General features: G+C 40.5%; 1 protein-coding gene across 1 annotated transcript; it reads left to right on the plus strand.

Annotated features, from left to right (window-relative positions):
* Positions 1-3,379: 3,379 nt before the first annotated feature.
* Positions 3,380-9,084, plus strand: pcare1 (photoreceptor cilium actin regulator 1). Its single transcript, XM_056255079.1, has 2 exons — positions 3,380-7,073; positions 8,762-9,084. Exons 1-2 carry the CDS (start codon positions 3,775-3,777, stop codon positions 8,892-8,894), a joined length of 3,432 nt encoding a protein of 1,143 aa, XP_056111054.1. The 5' UTR covers positions 3,380-3,774; the 3' UTR covers positions 8,895-9,084.
* The last annotated feature ends 9,501 nt before the right edge of the window (positions 9,085-18,585 follow it).

Consider the following 18,585-nt stretch of genomic DNA (forward strand, 5'->3'; position numbering starts at 1 on the left):
AACAAGAGGGGTTCTAACCATTTATCCCAATTTTTGGCGTCTTCCTGCACAAACTTACGAATCATGGATTTCAGCGTGCGATTAAATCGTTCTACCAAGCCGTCTGTTTGTGGGTGATAGACGCTGGTCTGAACCGATTTAATGCCCAGCAATTCGTACAGCTCGCGAATTGTGCGTGACATAAACGCCGTGCCCTGATCGGTGAGAATCTCTTTCGGGATTCCCACCCGGGAGATTAATTGAAACAGTGCGCTCGCAACACTTTTAGCTGAAATGTTGCAATGCGGCACTGCTTCGGGGTATCGCGTTGCATAATCCAATAGAGAACTAATGCAAAGCGATGCCCCCGTGCGGATCGTTCCAATGGCCCGATGAGGTCCATGCCAATTCTCTCGAAGGGGACCTCTGTTAATGGAAGGGGGCACAAAGGTGCTTTTCGTTTGGCCGGTGGATTCACCAACTGAAATTCACGACAAGATGCACACCACCTGCGCACATTCCTGTGAATGCCCGGCCAAAAAATCAGGTCATTAGGTGATTTAGTGTAGCTGCTTGCCCTAAATGTCCAGCCATTGGATTACAGTGAGCCGCCTGAAAAAGCTTTTCCCAGCGGCTCTTTGGAACTAACAACTGAGTTGTATCTTGCTTTGTTTGGGTGTCCTGGGTCACCCGATACAACTTGTCTTTTATCACGGCAAAATAAGGATATGAGAGCGGCTGGTCTGGGTGGACAGGCTATCCGTCGATCAAGCAGACCTGATCAAACGCATTTTTAGGCGTTTCATCTCGGGACTGTTCCAGAGGTAAATCATCGCGGTCAGAAAAGATTTCCCTTTCTGACGCACTCCGTTCCTCTGAGACAGGGCCCGAGGGTCCCGGTAAAGCCTCTCCAACCTGAACCACCGCTCTTTTCTCCTGCCTCTTTCTTAACCCAGAAGCACCCGTACATAAATGAGCCAATAACGTTTTGAACCCCGGCCAATTGGTCCCCAAAATTAGCGGGTGCTGGAGGTGCTGGTTAACTGCCACCGCCACACTATGCTTTTGTCCCCGAAATTGAATAATGACTGGCACTAAGGGGTATCCCACCACCTCACCGTGCACACACCGAACCTTAACCTTCTACAAATATAGAAGGCAATCAGGGTGCTGTGACCCTGTGTGCTTTGTTGGTCTTGCGTAATTCCTAACATGTACAATTGATGATTGTGTTCGGTGAATGCAGAATAACCGTCACCAACATAAATGATAAAACAGTATAAGCACCTTGTAATAAATGTCAATGTTATATATATATATATATATATATATATATATATATATATATATACACTCACCTAAAGGATTATTAGGAACAACATACTAATACTGTGTTTGACCCCCTTTCGCCTTCAGAACTGCCTTAATTCTACGTGGCATTGATTCAACGAGGTGCTGAAAGCATTCTTTAGAAATGTTGGCCCATATTGATAGGATAGCATCTTGCAGTTGATGGAGATTTGTGGGATGCACATCCAGGGCACGAAGCTCCCGTTCCACCACATCCCAAAGATGCTCTATGGGTTGAGATCTGGTGACTGTGGGGGCCATTTTAGTACAGTGAACTCATTGTCATGTTCAAGAAACCAATTTGAAATGATTTGAGCTTTGTGACATGGTGCATTATCCTGCTGGAAGTAGCCATCAGAGGATGGGTACATGGTGGCCATAAAGGGATTGACATGGTCAGAAACAATGCTCAGTTAGGCCGTGGCATTTAAACGATGCCCAATTGGCACTAAGGGGCCTAAAGTGTGCCAAGAAAACATTCCCCACACCATTACACCACCACCACCAGCCTGCACAGTGGTAACAAGGCATGATGGATCCATGTTCTCATTCTGTTTACGCCAAATTCTGACTCTACCATCTGAATGTCTCAACAGAAATCGAGACTCATCAGACCAGGCAACATTTTTCCAGTCTTCAACTGTCCAATTTTGGTGAGCTCTTAAATTGTAGCCTCTTTTTCCTATTTGTAGTGGAGATGAGTGGTACACGGTGGGGTCTTCTGCTGTTGTAGCCCATCCGCCTCAAGGTTGTGCGTGTTGTGGCTTCACAAATGCTTTGCTGCATACCTCGGTTGTAACGAGTGGTTATTTCAGTCAAAGTTGCTCTTCTATCAGCTTGAATCAGTCGGCCCATTCTCCTCTGACCTCTAGCATCAACAAGGCATGTTCGCCCACAGGACTGCCGCATACTGGATGTTTTTCCCTTTTCACACCATTCTTTGTAAACCCTAGAAATGGTTGTGCGTGAAAATCCCAGTAACTGAGCAGATTGTGAAATACTCAAACCAGCCCGTCTGGCACCAACAACCATGCCACGCTCAAAATTGCTTAAATCACCTTTCTTTCCCATTCTGACATTCAGTTTGGAGTTCAGGAGATTGTCTTGACCAGGACCACACCCCTAAATGCATTGAAGCAACTGCCATGTGATTGGTTGATTAGATAATTGCATTAATGAGAAATTGAACAGGCGTTCCTAATAATCCTTTAGGTGAGTGTATATATATATTATTTGAGTGGTAATAAAAAATAAATAAATAAAAATCAAATTAAAGACAGTTCCTTTTCTTGAATACACACATTGCTTGAGATCCAGAGATTACATTAGAGTTGCAGTGCACAGCTTCAGCCGCCTGCACAGAACCTGTCAATCATGCAGGAACAGGCAGGGTAAGTTTACAGTAAGTTATTGCTGTAATTTTAAGAGAGTAAAATAATCATTTAAAAACAAAGCTAACCATTTTGAGTAGAAAATAAAATTAAGTAGTAAAATAAAAATAAAAAAAGTAAAGTGAAAAAGTGTATGTAAACATTTTGCAATATTACTGTATAAATGATGCAATGCCCCTCTAAAGTCCTATTAAAATGTAAAAAAAAATGTTCTGGTACATTGGGAATTCTTCATCCAATAGTTGGTTCTGATCTCTTCTGCGTAAACAAGATTATTTGCTGGCATTGACGTCAGAACGCCAATCAGCAGCCATGGCTAAATGAGGGTTTTTGTGTTACTGTGCTAACACAACAGTAACAAAAGTTATTGTTATCACTGAATTTATTAAGATGTGAAATGTTTGTATGCCTTGTTAAAAACAATGTGTCACAATTAAATATACTATTTTTGTTAATAAATATATTTCTCTTTTCATAATGTTGAAACAAGATTATATAATAAATAATAATTATCATTTACATGCTCACTGAAGAATTTTATTCACCAACTTTTCTGTGGGCCATTTGGTTTGAGCTATAAAAAGCTACCTGAAAACAACCGTGATTACCTTAATGAGCTTAAGGTCTTGAGACTGTGTGTTTTATTTGACATATGTGCATGCATAGGACTACTCTCAAATCCTTTCAAATCTCTTTAGCTGTTCGTCCTGCAGAAGGTACAGAGGGACTCTACGGCAAAAGAGAAAATGCTCGACAATGTTTGCTTTAAAAGAACAGCAAACACTTTTGATCAATTGTGGAATGTTTTTTTCATATTTTAACTGAAAGAGAAGAGACTCCATTGGGACTTCAAGTTTTATTTTTCAAACAATTTCCTTCTACCGTGAGGATACATAGAGACAGTCAGCTGTGTGTCAGGTAATTAGAGTCATCTGGAAATGACAAGTGCCGCTGGTGACTCTCAAACATCCTGGTGTCAGATGGAGCGGTCTGCCTCCTTGTCTTTGTTGGACTGTATTTTTGCTAAATCTAGGTGAACTGTAATTGCTCTGAAATGGGCTGCTCTCCATCACGGGGGAACAGTCTCCATGGAGTACAGGGTGCGTTCAGAAGAGGGAGAACTCTACTTCCAGGGACTCATGAGAGCCCAGGAGAATCACAGTCTAATGATGGGAGCAGTGGAGGATCTTGTGGAGGGGACACAGATAGAAACAACTCAGCAATTCGAAACAAAACGAGTTCCACGTCATTCGGGAGGAAACAATCTACGGCTGAGCCTGAAACTGTTGGGGCTGCTTCAGCCAAACTGGGTGCACAAGAGATCAGCATCAATATATTACCTCAGGGGAAGGAAAGACAAGAAGAAAAACGAGAGGCTTGTGAGAAAAAGGGTGCAAAGAAGTCAAAGAAAGGTCAAAAAGGTGTAAAACTAAAAAAGAAAGAAAAGGAAAGAAAAAATGAAGAAAAAGTAGACTTTCCAGAGGCACTTGTGAAGGCTCATCAAGCAGCGTATGCATATCTCAACCCTAGCATCACTAAATATGAAGATCTGTTAGGGTTACTCGATCATGCAGCCCAAACCCAAATTTCTTTGCAACCTATGGTGGCATTCATGGTGTTACGCTATGAGGAAATAAACAAAGGGCTGCAGGAAATCGTGGATGAGGGGGAGATGATGTTAAAAGGAAATGGAGAGTATCTGGCTTGGCCTTGCGAAAAAAATAATTCCTCCTCACCCAACTCAGTAAAAAATGTGACCTCTTCCAACTGCAGTGAGCCCCCACCAGACCTGCTACAACAACTCCTTCAGTATACCATACAGAAGATGCGTCAAGTGGGTCAGTCAGTGTGTGGAATTGGGGATACTGCTCTTGAGGAAGCAGTTGATTACTTTTCCTCCATTACTGAAATTCTAGATGAGAAGCTCAGGACAAAACGTGCTTCAGAGTCTAGATTAATGCGGTTGCTTTCTCGGATTGAGGCTGCATCACAGAAAAAACCTGGCCGAGAAGACTCTGCACTTTTTAGTGAAGACAGTGGACTTGGGGCAGAAAGTGAGTCCCTGGCAGGTTCAGACAGACAACGCCAACGCAGAGAAAGTTGTGAGTCAACTGGAACCATGCATGCTACATCAAGTAGTCCTTGTGGTTTTACACCAGTACACCAAGGGTCATACCGAGGCAGACTTCTCAAAACAATGAGCAAAAGCAGCTCTCTTAACTCTATAGACTCAACTTGCACTATCACAGCAAAAGAACAGAGGGATACAGAATCACTACTTGGCTCTGTCTCCTGGGATGATGCGGAGAATGGTAGTGAAGAGGAAAATTGCAAGGATAAAAAAAGGAAACAATCAAATTCTTCTATTCCAGACCTCAGACAACCACATCGCTTGCCAACAAAGCGAATAGAGAATCCACAAAACATTGAAATGACATTAAAGCTGAAAGATGCCATTAGTGGAAGGATTCGTTTTTTGCCATCCCAAGGCCCTGGAGTAAAGGCAAAACATACGGATAGCCCAATGAACAGCAGTCACCAGTGGATTGAGGATGGTGAGAAAAGTTCTAAAAGACCCCAAACAGCTGCCTCTAAAACATCCATGAAAAAGACAACAGTTACAAAACGGTCGAGATCAGCTGACTCTCTACGTAATAAAGCAGAAGATCCAACACTCACTGAACTTGAGAGAACTCAAAAGGAACTCAACCAAAGGCTGGAGAAGATGACCAAGGTTAAGTGTGAAGAAAATACAAAGCAAGGTTTTTCTAAGAAAATCCAGCAACCGCAAACCATTTCATCAGTTGCCTCTGACAGGCAGCGTTCTTTGAATAGGAACATTTTTTCTCCAAGTAATCAAAGAAAGTCATACAATGCAAAAGTAGAGCAAGGAAGTGCAAAGGATGAGATGGAAATAAAAAAGAAAAAGGACAAAGAAAAGAGAAAGGAAAAAGACAAGAAAGCTCCACCTGTCATAGAGCCTGTTAAGGTAATGCCTGTGCCAAGCCCTCCGCCGTCACCTCGCCCATCTTCAGGATTGTATAAGGAAAGGAATTCTGTTAAACAACTGATTGACACCTTTAGTCAGGGGTTGGAGGAAAGTAAACAGATCCCAGACAGTGCAAAAATGCTTGGTGTAAGAAAGTGTGGTGTTCCTATCATTCCAGGTTTAAGTCCCCCTGGCACATTAGCATTCAATCAAAATAGTATACTCAGTGGTCGAGGGGAGTCACGATGTTCTGAAAGGACAGAGGATCTTGACATTGACAATCTACCACCCCCTCCACTTGAGGTACTCATGGACAATTCCTTTGAAAATGTACATGCAAAGGACATAGGAGACAATCTAACAAGCAGGGGTCGATCCACCCTGCCAAAAAGGGCCGCAATGTCTCAGAGGTTACGAGCCTCTCTGCAGTCTGTTACAGTGCTACCCAGTAGGGGGAATTTGTGTAAGGGCTCTGTTAGCATGTCGCCAGTTCGTTCCATGCACCAGGACACCAGAGGAGTTCTGAAAGGTGTTCACCATGATTCCAGCCATGAAACTGACACGGAAAGTGAGGAGGCTGCCTCCCTTTACAAACAAGCAAGAAAGATAATCCACTTGAGGCATTCTTCTGACTCACCGACGGAGAAATTTGCTGAGCAGGGTCACAGACAGATTTTCTTCTGCCAAGGTGATGTAGCGGTTTCACAAAAGGAGAACAGTACCAATGGAACACAAGTGCCAAACAGTGCCTGCAGGAGCCAAACCCCTGCCAGTCCACCTGTATCCAGATCTCGCATGTTACCATCCACACCTCTGTTACATCGAAGACTCCCTAGTCCTCCAGTATTAAAAAGTCAACCCTCATCTTCAACTTCATCGAGTCCTCCTGTAGTTCGTAAACTACCCACCCCACCTTCCGCTGGCCAACGAACAGTGCCAAGCACCCCTGCAACGCGACAAGACCCCACCCCCATCACGATGACAGGCTTAACCTACCCCTTTAAGGCACCATCACCTCCTGCTTCCCCAAAAGTGCAGCGATGGTCCAGAGAAAACAGTAGTGAGGACTCTTCAAGAGTATTTAGTAATGCTCGTTCAGTGTTTTGCCCAGTCTCATCATCATTATTTGAGGCGCAACCTATTCCTACACCCAAGCCCCCTCAGGCATGGACCTCTACCGGTAGCAGTGTTCTGCCTCGCCCATGGGGTGAGCGTGGCCGCCTGCCAGTGTCAGCACGAGGGCCTCAGCCATTCGTCCGGCGAAGCCAGTCAGACAGGAGGCCCAGTCTAAGCCTGCCACCCAGGGTCCCAGTCATCTCTGCAGCAGAGACATGTGGGAGTGAACCAGCAATTAGCAACCATGGGTGAGTCTAACACTTTTGATTACTAGTATAACTACTTATTAGTAATCTAGTATGCATCGTATGAGATGCAATTTTCAGTGAAATTTAGCACATAGCACAGAATTGACTTATCACCTCAGTGAACTTAAAACTGTCATGTCTTTCTTAACACTTCAACATTGCTTCCTAGTTACTTATCCATGTCATCAAGAAAATGAAGTTAATATCTGTGCTTTAATGGCCCTTAAACACAACTCCACAAATGTTCTGAAGAAGATAAGGATGATAAAACAGTTATGATAACCATGCAGAAAAGTCCTGTGAGCAGTACTATTGAGTTCACTGATGTGAAAACTTGAGCTTTTAATTTCTGATCTATGAACTCAGCTCCTTTTGACTTTGATGCTCAAAAGCGATACACAGTAGTTTCTTGATTTTTTTTTGATAAGGGAATCTGAAGCAAGTACCAGTCATGCTTGAAATTGCATCCTCGTTTCCCGATTTCATTTTTAAAGAGAATAAGAAAATGTTAGAGGACAAGCACTATGATTGTCTCTGTCATAATAAAAAGTGCAGTTTTTGAAATTCAATTATGGGTTCATTGTGTAAATGTCACTCAGCTCGCGGGTGAATAACAAGAGACAAATCTATCTCCGATTGGTTGCAATTTAAACTGTAATTGTTTTTTTTTCTTTCTTTATTCATTTATAAAATATTAAATTAAATAAGGGTTATTGAATGGTTTAAAATATTAATTAAAGTTTACAAATGTGTAATGTTTTCAGTGAGGTCCAGTGAGCAAGTCTTGCAGAATGTCATCAATGCAAGGAGCAGGATATATTTATATATATCCAGCAATATTTACAACTTAAAGCCCTAGCAATTACATTTTTATATAAAATATGTATACTTCTCATTTCTGAGAAAAACTTTCAAAACAACAACAACAACAACAACAACAACAACAGCTAGCAAAAAATGTAAAACTGAAACTATTTACTAGGGTGGAGGAAGATAACACTCAGGTCAGGATGAGTATCTTTCAAGCACATGGGAAAACTTGTTTATTTTTTTTGGAACCAGTTTCTGAGAAACTAATTTAGAATGATGGGAAAACCCAAAACACAGTGTGGGAATGACCCAAGTCAAGAGGTAATTCAAATTGGGAAATATATAAATTCAATGCAGTATAAACAGATTTCATATACAGAATATTTTAACACCTTGAACATTTTGTAAAGGCAACACATACTGCAGTTATTTAATCCATTAGCCCATGCATATAACACTATTGCTTCATTACCTAATTCATGTCTAATCTTTCCCTATTTTATCTGCCTTGTAGAAAATGTGTTCCTTTCAGTCACAAGCAGGTGTATTTGATGGCCTCTTTGTAAATAGATGGTCACAAGACATACAGTAGATAATGTTCAGTGTGTCTGTCTGATGTGTATGCAGTAAAGAAATGACTGAAGTTTGACAAGCACAGTATACTGTATAATGAAAAATTGAATTTTAACTCAAGGAAACATGAAATTTATATCATCGAGGTGTCATTTAGATACACTTTCCTCTCTCACGCACATTGTAATGCTAATCCCTGGCAACTAAGCTCTCAATGACTTGCTGCTGACCAGTGCTAACCAGCTCTGGCCCACTTCCCTAATCCTTCAATTCACTAATGTCCTTATTCTGATTTGTTATGACAGATTGGAAGATGGTCCAGTCGGAGGAGACAAGCCATGGAGTGAGCAAACCGAAATCCGAGGAGCAGTTCGGTCTGTCTCACATCCAGACTTGTGCATCGTGGGTCAGGGTTTACAGAGGGAATGGGGGAAATGAGGAAGGAGCATGTGGGATTATGGATTAGCAAATCTTGGATGGGATTAAAACCTTATTGTCCTGCTGGGAAATGAAAATAGCTATTTCTGAGAAGGCCTTCTCATTGTCACTTCCAATCACTGTCATTTTCATCTTTTCAGCTTCAGTGTTTACTTTAGTACATACAGTATTTGGTCTAGTTGCCTCAATTCATTTGACAATGTTTTGTAATGTGAATATTATTGGCTGGCCTTTTATATTTTTATTTCTAAATATATACAAATATAAAAAAAAAAATATAAAAAAAAATGCATCAGAATTTTTTCTTTTCTTTTTTCTTTAAAAAAATGCATGTTGATTGTGCATTATACCAAGGAATTAAGTTGATCATGTACATTATCATTGTAAACACCTCAATTAAATCTGTTCATCATATAAAGCAACTGTGTCTCTTCAGAAAATTTGGACTAAATGCTCAATTCAGATGGATTAGTTTTATGATCTTTATTAACTTTTGGAGGGACAAAAATCTCTTAGATTTCATCAAAAATATCTTAATCTGTGTTCCGAAGATGAACGAAAGTCTTACGTGAGGGTGAGTATCAATGAAAGAATTTTCATTTTTGTGGGAACTTTCCCTTTAAGCAGAGCCCTAAAGTGTCATCTAGGTGCCAATACTGGTATGCAACACTTCAACATAGGTGGCATGCACCAAGCATTGTTCTTTTTTCTTTTGTAAAGAGAGTCCCATGAGAGACAATGTACATGTGTGTTCTTTTCAGCAGCCGATAAACATTAACAATGTTAAATCATGATTCAATCTGAAAGAATGTGACAGCTAAACATCTGTGGAATTAAGCTGTAATTAGTGCTGAAAAAGTCATTGTAGTGCAAATTGTTTTACTGGCAATGCACAAATCAAATTCGGGAAAGTACTGCTGAAAGTTTTGGAAACTACATCAAGAAAAAGAAGAACAATGTCCTGAAGAACAATGTGTTTAATGTGCATTTCAGTTTAGCATCTACAATATGCTGATGTATCAGCCAATGTGTTAATAGGGGAAATAAATAGAAACAATTTCCCTTTTTAATTGTCAACACAAAATGTAAAATTACATACTGTAGTAAAATAATATAATAATTATTCATCTTAGGGTAAGAAGGCCCTATACCTTTACCCTTTAAAAGGTAATGCACATTTATAGCAAGTTTCTTTCCAATTTAAGCTTTAATAAGGACAAAAGAGGTGTAGAACAAAGAGGCTACTGCCAGATGAAAAGAGCACAGGCTGAGCTAAGATACTGAGTATGTGATTTCATCTTCTGCATATTGTAACACAAACTCAATTTAAAAAGCATTAAAAAGTAATTGTAACATACCTGCTCTGGTACAACACATATAACTTCATTTATTATATATAATAATATTGTGCTTGAGTGGAACACAACAACGATGAACTAAAAATGGAAAAGTTTTTCGTTTGTGTTTTAGTGTACAGACGACAATATTATCATAATGATCCCCGTTCCCGGATACTCGAATATACGACTAAAAACACTGTATTCTGCTGCCAGGCCAGTAGTTGGCGATGTCACTTTGTAAAAAAAACACTACGCGCCTGTATACTTTTTTTAAAATTTTTTTACTTTTTTTTATGAAGACAGAACAATTAACAAACATAGCATAGCATACAATATTACAAAGCACATTTTGACGCGCCTGTAGACTGAACAGGTAAAACACATGCGCATGACGTCACCGCTTTCACAAATTATCTTTCTTGTAGTTTACGAAAAGACAATTGCTATATAGTTTTCAAAAACGTGCACTTTGAAACCCGTTTTCAAAAGTTAGCGTTTTCAGGCCCCCAAAACGCCGGTGTCGTGTAAATGAATATAAAAAGTTTAAAAAAACAGAAACTCAGGCTTAATGTTACAAAGAGATTTTGATTAATCCAGAAGGCTACTCGAGTCTTTTGCAACTGTTCACCAAAAAGCTCACTGATTCGGTGAAATTATTACATATTTACAAATACACTCACCGGCCACTTTATTAGGTACCCCATGCTAGTAACGGGTTGGACCCCCTTTTGCCTTCAGAACTGCCTCAATTCTTCGTGGCATAGATTCAACAAGGTGCTGGAAGCATTCCTCAGGGAGTTTGGTCCATATTGACATGATGGCATCACACAGTTGCCGCAGATTTGTCGGCTGCACATCCATGATGCGAATCTCCCGTTCCACCACATCCCAAAGATGCTCTATTGGGTTGAGATCTGGTGACTGTGGAGGCCATTTTAGTACAGTGAACTCATTGTCATGTTCAAGAAACCAATTTGAAATGATTAGAGCTTTGTGACATGGTGGAAGTAGCCATCAGAGGATGGGTACATGGTGGCCATAAAGGGATGGACATGGTCAGAAACAATGCTCAGGTAGGCCGTGGCATTTAAACGATGCCCAATTGGCACTAAGGGGCCTAAAGTGTGCCAGGAAAACATCCCCCACACCATTACACCACCACCACCAGCCTGCACAGTGGTAACAAGGCATGATGGTTCCACGTTCTCATTCTGTTTACGCCAAATTCTGACTCTAACATCTGAATGTCTCAACAGAAATCGAGACTCATCAGACCAGGCAACATTTTTCCAGTCTTCAACTGTTCAATTTTGGTGAGCTCTTGCAAATTGTAGCCTCTTTTTCCTATTTGTAGTGGAGATGAGTGGTACCCGGTGGAGTCTTCTGCTGTTGTAGCCCATCCGCCTCAAGGTTGTGCGTGTTGTGGCTTCACAAATGCTTTGCTGCATACCTCGGTTGTAACGAGTGGTTATTTCAGTCACTGTTGCCCTTCTATCAGCTCGAACCAGTCTGGCCATTCTCCTCTGACCTCTGGCATCAACAAGGCATTTCCGCCCACAGAACTGCCGCTCACTGGATGTTTTTTCTTTTTCGGACCATTCTCTGTAAACCCTAGAGATGGTTGTGCGTGAAAATCCCAGTAGATTAGCAGTTTCTGAAATACTCAGACCAGCCCTTCTGGCACCAACAATCATGCCACGTTCAAAGTCACTCAAATCAACTTTCTTCCCCATACTGATGCTCGGTTTGAACTGCAGGAGATTGTCTTGACCATGTCTACATGCCTAAATGCACTGAGTTGCCGCCATGTGATTGGCTGCTTAGAAATTAAGTGTTAACGAGCAGTTGGACAGGTGTACCTAATAAAGTGGCCGGTGAGTGTATATCTGTGTTATGAGTAAATAATTGATTTGATTTCTACCAAAAAATGCAACAAGTATTATACTTTTTTAAATTGTGTGTCTACAAATCACGAGTGACAGCAAAGTATATCAAATTTCCAACATTGTCATTGCATGACCTGTGATTTTATATAAAAAAAAGGACAAAAATAGGGCTAGTCTAAAAACTATTATATAAAAATTAATTCGTTCTGTCTTTGTTGTGAAAGGGAAAGACATGCTGAGCAGTCGACACACCCACTTTCATTCAGTCAATCAGACAAACAAGATTGCAAGTCTCGAAGGTGATGATACACCGGGCAACTTTTTGAGCAAAGTTGCTGGGCAATATAGCCGAGCGATTGTTGCTTGGGCACTTTCCCATTGAAATGGGCAACATTTCTATCTGGATCATTTAGATCAGTCATGGGCCCTGTGTCTCATCTGGTTGCCTGTTGACGGCAACATTGCCCAGCAACATCGCTCAAAAAGTCGCCCTGTGTATCATCACCTCAGTCACACTCAAATCATTTACTAGTTCAGTGAGGAAGAGTAGTCAGTCAGTGGGTCAAACTAATAATATACACCTTCACAGACCGCAATTGTTTCTCTCGGGTCACACTATAGAACTAAAGGCAAGCCAAAAGTATACAGACTCAGGTACAAATCAAAAGTGCATGACATGATTACTTTGTCATATGTCAAGAGATCACATTTTATAAAAAAAATAAAAATAATAATAGAGCCTGATGGTAACCAAATTGTGCCTAAAGATCTGATTATATTTAAACTAATTACTTCTATGTAAAGAGCCACATATACACTGACAATAATTGTCCACAAGATGGAGATCTTACACTGGGCAAACATTATTGTGATATTTAATGCAAGTAAAACACCCATCAGAGACCGAGGAGAGAATGTGAAGACAGTCTTACAAGTACAATACTTACAAGCTGTTACAAACTTCAGCGTTGTGCACTTGTGATTTACAAGGCATCCAGGAGTGGATAATATTTAAATCCTGTAAAACTACACAGAATGGAACCCAAACTTATGTGTTTATATACGTTCTAAATTGCTTAAATCAGTTGAATTAAGTCATATTTAATAAATAAAAAGTAGCCTACTACTTGTTTTTCTGAGTGAAACTTGCATCATAATGTGTTTTGGCCAAGTTGCATTACAGCCATTGAGATGCAATCCTGTCAAGTTAAACATATTTAAAGGTTGTATCAGTGATTTCAGGCCCAAAAATTAATGATCACGTTCATCTAATCTTTCCTAACGATCCACTAGCTGCCCGGCCCATAAGCAGGCTGTCAAAAAAACGCGTCTCTGTAGGCAGACTATAGGCTCTGAGATCTGCACACAAAAACAAATGGGTACAACGACCACTCAAAACCAAAATAAACAGTGTTCCAACCAATCACCGACAGGGGTGGGTTTTCTTTGTTTTTGCGCTTGTGCACGGCGCCTGCACGCGAAGTCAGAGCTGAAGAAGAAGCCAGCGCGTCTATCAACGGACCAGATACAGTGAACATGGAAGAGGCAATCCCCAAGAAGAGAAGGATACGGTACGGAGCCCGGGAAGTCACCTGTGGGGGAAAAAAAAACAATCCGAGGCGACGGTTTTGCAATCCGTCCCCTCAGTTTATAAACTGTACTCACGAATTCTTAAACTGTTCCCTCGGTTTAACAATTCGTGCCCACGGATTAATAAACCGTACCCACGAGTTCCTAATCCGTGCTCTCAGATTTGTAAACCGTGCCCTCAGTTTTTGCAATCTGTACCCACAAATTCATAAACCGTGCCCACGCTTTCGCAATCCGTACTCAGGGGTTTGTAATCCGTACTCACGGGTTAGTCCCCCAGAGTGTGCCGCGTGATTCAACCAGGCCTCCTGTTTAGATGCGGGATGCATTGTTTTTAAAAGGACTTCACATACAATATATATACATATAAATAAATAAATATATATATATATATATATATATATATATATATATATATATATATATATATATATATATATATATATATATATATATAGGCCTAACACAAACACAAAGTTATAGGCCTATAAAAATAAAATATTCATAAATTGTTTTATGATTAACATATTCCTGTCTTAAGTGAACTCATTTAAAGTTATAAACGCAAATAATAGGCCTAATAATAATAATTAGGCTATTATTATTACATTTAGGCTACATATTTAGATATAAGACGCTTTTATCAAAAAAAGAAACACAGCAATTCGTCAAATGTCAGTCATAATACAGGTTAGACAATAATACAGGGCTGAGATTATCATAAATAAACACAAGATTTTGACGCATATCCAAGTGTTTGTGCACAAAAAATAAATACCATTGACTTTTTGCCTTTATTAAACATTTAAAATTTTCGCAAATTAATATGGAAAAAAAATAGATTTTACTTTCTAAAAACTATATTTTGCCCGCAGTGCTAAATGAGAAGAACATCTCTGGAACCATAAAGAGAGATGATTTATAGGTGATTTATAGGCTAATCATAATAAATGTTTCTGAAAAATAACGATGGATTTTTATTGTTTAAATGAACAGTTTTCTAGTGACGGGCTAAACATATCTCCATCTCCGCTGTAAAGGATGCACCTTTAGAGAAATGCAGCTTTCGGATTGTAGGCTATAATCAGACGGTATTTGCTTTCGGATTCGAATTTGTTCGTTTAAAAGTGGACATTTCAAGCTTTATATAGGCTTTTGTTTCAGTTCATTTATGAGACGCGCTCCGGAGATCATGAAAGCGCGCCTGATTGTTTTATTTTATTTTACAAATAGGCTACACAACGTTTTCATGTTATTGTGAGTTTACACAATTAAAAGTGGTTGCAAATAATGTATTATGTATAATGTATTTTTTCTGTATGACCAGAAATGCTAGATTATTTTAAGTTGTTCCACTGTTGATAGGAACATGCAAGTGTTTGCGGCCGCGGCTCAGTGACGTGCAGTGCGCTCTCCACACAAACACTTGGATATGCGTTAAAAACCTGTGTTTGTTTGTTATAATCTTAGCCCATTATTATTGTCTAAGACTGACATTTGACGAATTGCTTTGTTCTTTTTTTTTTCTTTTGTTTGTGTGGATAAAAGCGTCTTCTAAATAGGCCTATGTAGCCTAAATGGATTTGATACTTAATTATTATTTGCGTTTATTACTATGAATGAGTTCACCGAAGACAGTAATATGTTTAGCCTAACATAAAATAATTTATAACTTATAACCAAATCTTTTACAGTTTTTGAACTGTGTGTTATTATTATTTTATTATTTTTTTTTGCTTAATTATTATACTGAGCTTTTTCCTCTAAAAAATGGACTTTAAAGATAAAAGTAGCCTATAGGCTAAACTCATTTATAAATGCAGTTTTCTTTAGAAAATGCAAGAAATTATCCATTTTAAAAAAAGGGTTTTAAAAACAATGCAATGCATCCCGCATCTAAACAAGAGGCCTGCTTGAATCACGCGGCACACTCTGGGGGACGAGCCACAAACCCGTGAGTACGGATTACAAACCCGTGAGTACGGATTACAAACCCGTGAGTACGGATTGCGAAAGCGTGGGCACGGTTTATGAATTTGTGGGTACAGATTGCAAAAACTGAGGGCACGGTTTACAAATCTGAGAGCACGGATTAGGAACTCGTGGGTACGGTTTATTAATCCGTGGGCACGAATTGTTAAACCGAGGGAACAGTTTAAGAATTCGTGAGTACAGTTTATAAACTGAGGGGACGGATTGCAAAACCGTCGCCTCGGATTGTTTTTTCCCCCCCACAGGTGACTTCCCGGGCTCCGTAGAATACACAATATTGAAAGTGCAAGTGACAGATATTATATTTACTTGGTTATGAAATTATGTTAGAAAAACAACTATAATGACTTACCCAGCAGAATAAGCCATCATTGAGGTAGAACGTCAATCTGAATATCGTTTGTTTGTCGCTTTAAGAAATGCACGTGCATGATCTTTTTTTTTTTCATGATGCACGAAACGGGAGGGAGGGGAGAGCTAACTTGGTTTGTTTGGGATCTTGCTTCAAACACAAACAGAAGTGACGTCCCCCACAATCGCTGATACAACCTTTAAAATACCCTAATAAAAAGAACATTACAGAAAAGAGTGAGAGAGTTCAACCATGTTACTGCAAGGAAATGTGTAGGCCTATAATAGTAGTAATATCCTTGGGTTTAGGCCTCATGTTCTCATTGCCTCGTCTAGCTTTGTTCCTGTAACCAGGTTCTTTGTGTTAGAGTTTAGGGTTCTTTATTCCCGCCTTTTTGTTTTCAAATCTGTAACTGTCAGAGCTCCCTCATTACTGATTTTCTGGAGCTCAGCTCTACAGTTACTACACACACTGTCAACATACTCTCAACAGGTAAATGATTTCTTTCTTAAAGGTGGAATGTGTAATATTTCTGAGACAGAAATGCAATATAAGATCCATAACTATGTGTTCAGTGGTGTATAAAGACCTTACTCAATGAACCGTTATGTTGTTATTACCTTAGAATGAGACATTTAAATCTACATAACCGCGAGCACCCCCTTCTATGAAGGTCGACATATTGTGATGTCATGTTTCTACCGTAGCCGACAGCGAACACACAGCGCGTTTCGTTCATACCTTGAAAGAGAAGCTGCAGAAAGCCAGAAGCCATAGACACCGTGAGTAGTGGCTCATAGACACCGTGAGTTCAGCGGCCAATTTACCAATCCACAAACTGACACACACATTTTACCAACAAACGCACACATTCTACCCTCCTTCTCTCTACTTTCAGAGGCGGAAGTCTCTAAACTCCTCCTTTCCAATCGCCCTACTACCTGTCCGCTTGATCCTATCCCCACTAATCTACTTCAAGCCATTTCTTCCTCAGTTGTACCCACACTCACGGACATCATAAACACCTCTCTTCACACTGGTACCTTTCCCACAGCTTTTAAGCAGGCTCGAGTAACCCCACTGCTTAAGAAACCCAATCTAAATCCAGCACATCAAACAAGTTACAGACCGGTATCTCTTCTTCCATTTGTCGCGAAAACACTTGAACGAGTTGTTTTCAACCAGATCTCCTCCTTTCTTACACAGAACAACCTCTTGGACGACAATCAGTCTGGTTTCAAAAGTGGACACTCAACTGAGACTGCCCTGCTCTCATTAATTGAAGCTCTGAGACTGGCAAGAGCAGCTTCCAAATCCTCAGTCCTCATCCTGCTGGATCTGTCTGCTGCTTTTGACACAGTTAACCACCAGATCCTCCTGTCAATCCTAAAGATGAAGGGCATCTCGGGAACTGCACTCCAATGGTTCGAGTCTTACCTCTCAGGTAGGTCCTTTAGGGTGTCGTGAAGAGGTGTGGCATCTAAGACCCAACATCTAGCTACTGGGGTGCCTCAGGGCTCAGTGCTTGGACCACTCCTCTTCTCCATCTTCATGACATCACTAGGATCTGTGATTCAGAAACATGGCTTTTCCTATCATTGCTACGCTGATGACACGCAACTCTACCTCTCATTCCAGCCTGACGATCCGACGGTAGCTGCTCGTATCTCAGCCTACCTGACAGACATTTCTGGCTGGATGAAGGACCACCACCTTCAACTAAACCTTGCGAAGACAGAGCTACTTGTGGTCCCGGCCAACCCAACACTTCATCACAACTTCTCCATTCAGCTAGGCTCGTCATCCATAACTCCATCAAGGTCAGCTATGAACCTTGGGGTTGTAATTGATGATCAGTTGAAATTCACAGACCACATTGCTAGAACTGCAGATTTGCCTTGCACAACATTAGGAGGATCAGGCCCTTCCTTACAGAGCATGCTACACAACTCCTTGTCCAAGCACTTGTTTTATCCAGACTGGACTACTGTAATGCTCTCCTGGCTGGTCTTCCAGCTTGCTCTGTCAAACCTCTACAATTGATCCAGAATGCTGCAGCCAGAGTAGTCTTTAATGAGCCGAAGAGAGCACACGTCACTCCTCTGCTCACAAAATTGGACTGGTTGCCAGTTGCCGCTCGCATTAAATTCAAGGCACTGACGTTTGCCTACAGAACAACCACTGACACTGCTCCCTCTTACCTAAACTCATTACTTCAGACTTATGTGCCATCCAGAAACCTGCGCTCTGCTAGCGAATGTCGTCTTGTGGTACCATCTCAAAGAGGCACAAAATCTCTTTCTCGGACCTTTACCATGGCTGTTCCCTGTTGGTGGAATGATCTGCCTAACTCAACCAGAGCTTCTGAGTCAGTAGCCACTTTCAAGAAACTGCTGAAGACGTATCTTTTTCGGCAGCACTTGATTCAGTAGAATTAACACTTTCTCTTCTCTTCTATTCTTCTATGTCCTACTGTTAGTTTAACTGCTTCTATTGTTCTCATTTGTAAGTCGCTTTGGATAAAAGCGTCT

Source organism: Rhinichthys klamathensis, unplaced genomic scaffold (genome assembly GCF_029890125.1).
Source record: "Rhinichthys klamathensis goyatoka isolate OS25496 unplaced genomic scaffold, OSU_Roscu_1.1 h1tg000117l_1, whole genome shotgun sequence".
In the NCBI taxonomy this organism is placed as follows: Eukaryota; Metazoa; Chordata; class Actinopteri; order Cypriniformes; family Leuciscidae; genus Rhinichthys; species Rhinichthys klamathensis.

What these genes read in the sequence shown, in the direction of transcription:
- pcare1 (XM_056255079.1), top strand. Translation starts at nt 3,775, where the DNA reads ATGGGCTGCTCTCCATCACGGGGGAACAGTCTCCATGGAGTACAGGGT. An exon ending in CCAGCAATTAGCAACCATGG is followed by an intron (nt 7,074 to 8,761) that starts GTGAGTCTAACA and finishes TTGTTATGACAG; the next exon opens with ATTGGAAGATGGTCCAGTCG.